The sequence below is a fragment of the Phalaenopsis equestris genome, unplaced genomic scaffold (genome assembly GCF_001263595.1).
Source record: "Phalaenopsis equestris unplaced genomic scaffold, ASM126359v1 Scaffold224267, whole genome shotgun sequence".
NCBI classification, from domain to species: Eukaryota; Viridiplantae; Streptophyta; class Magnoliopsida; order Asparagales; family Orchidaceae; genus Phalaenopsis; species Phalaenopsis equestris.
Window position 1 is genome coordinate 1 of NW_018242353.1, and position 767 is coordinate 767.

At 35.9% G+C, this 767-nt stretch overlaps 1 protein-coding gene across 1 annotated transcript; it reads left to right on the forward strand.

Annotated features, from left to right (window-relative positions):
• Positions 1-291: 291 nt before the first annotated feature.
• On the forward strand, positions 292-762 carry LOC110037736 (60S ribosomal protein L24-like; the record flags this gene model as incomplete). The annotated part of the gene is made up of 2 exons (XM_020742443.1): positions 292-477; positions 645-762. Coding segments are annotated over exons 1-2 (276 nt in total), but the record flags the coding sequence as incomplete, so codon positions are not given.
• Between the last annotated feature and the right edge of the window lie 5 nt (positions 763-767).

Below are 767 nucleotides of genomic sequence, written 5' to 3' on the forward strand. Positions count from 1 at the left end.
GATATTTATAGTTATAATATTTTGATGTAATATATCTATGCATGAAAAAAATGTGTATTTCACTTTTAAAAAGGCAGTGATGATGGTGTTTTTGATGAGATGTTAAATATTTGAGTGGTATACATGTAAACGTGGATGTTTAGGTACCAGTTATGTAAATATACATAAGAATTATGTGATTTGTATGTAAATGCTGCCTTCTTTTTTTAAATCCGTGTTACTGTCCTGCTCTTTTGAGGACATAAGGAGATTTCCACATATAGTTGTCTAAGAAAACCCAAACTTAAATATTATGTACATTTGACATAAATTTTTGTTTATGGATCAGGACATTCATGATGAATCTGTGAAGAAAAGGCGTCGTGCTACTAAGAAGCCTCTCTCCAGGTCAATTGTCGGCGCGTCCTTGGAGGTCATTCAAAAGAAAAGAACTGAGAAGCCTGAAGTTCGTGATGCTGCCAGAGAAGCAGCTCTGCGGTATGATGTAGTATTTATTATTTACTAGAAATTGGCTAAACTTGACTATCACGGTGTTTTTAAACTCTTCTTTCCATCTTCTGCTTCTATATATTCCTGGCTTTAAATTGCTTTTCTTCTGTTTCTATTAAACTTAGCTTTCCAATGATTTGTCTGTCTCTGTGCAGTGAAATAAAGGAGCGGATAAAGAAGACCAAGGATGAGAAGAAGGCCAAGAAGGCTGAGGCTTTAACCAAAACGCAGAAGACCCAGACTAAGGGTAATGTGCTCAAGGGTTCCAAGGGACCAAA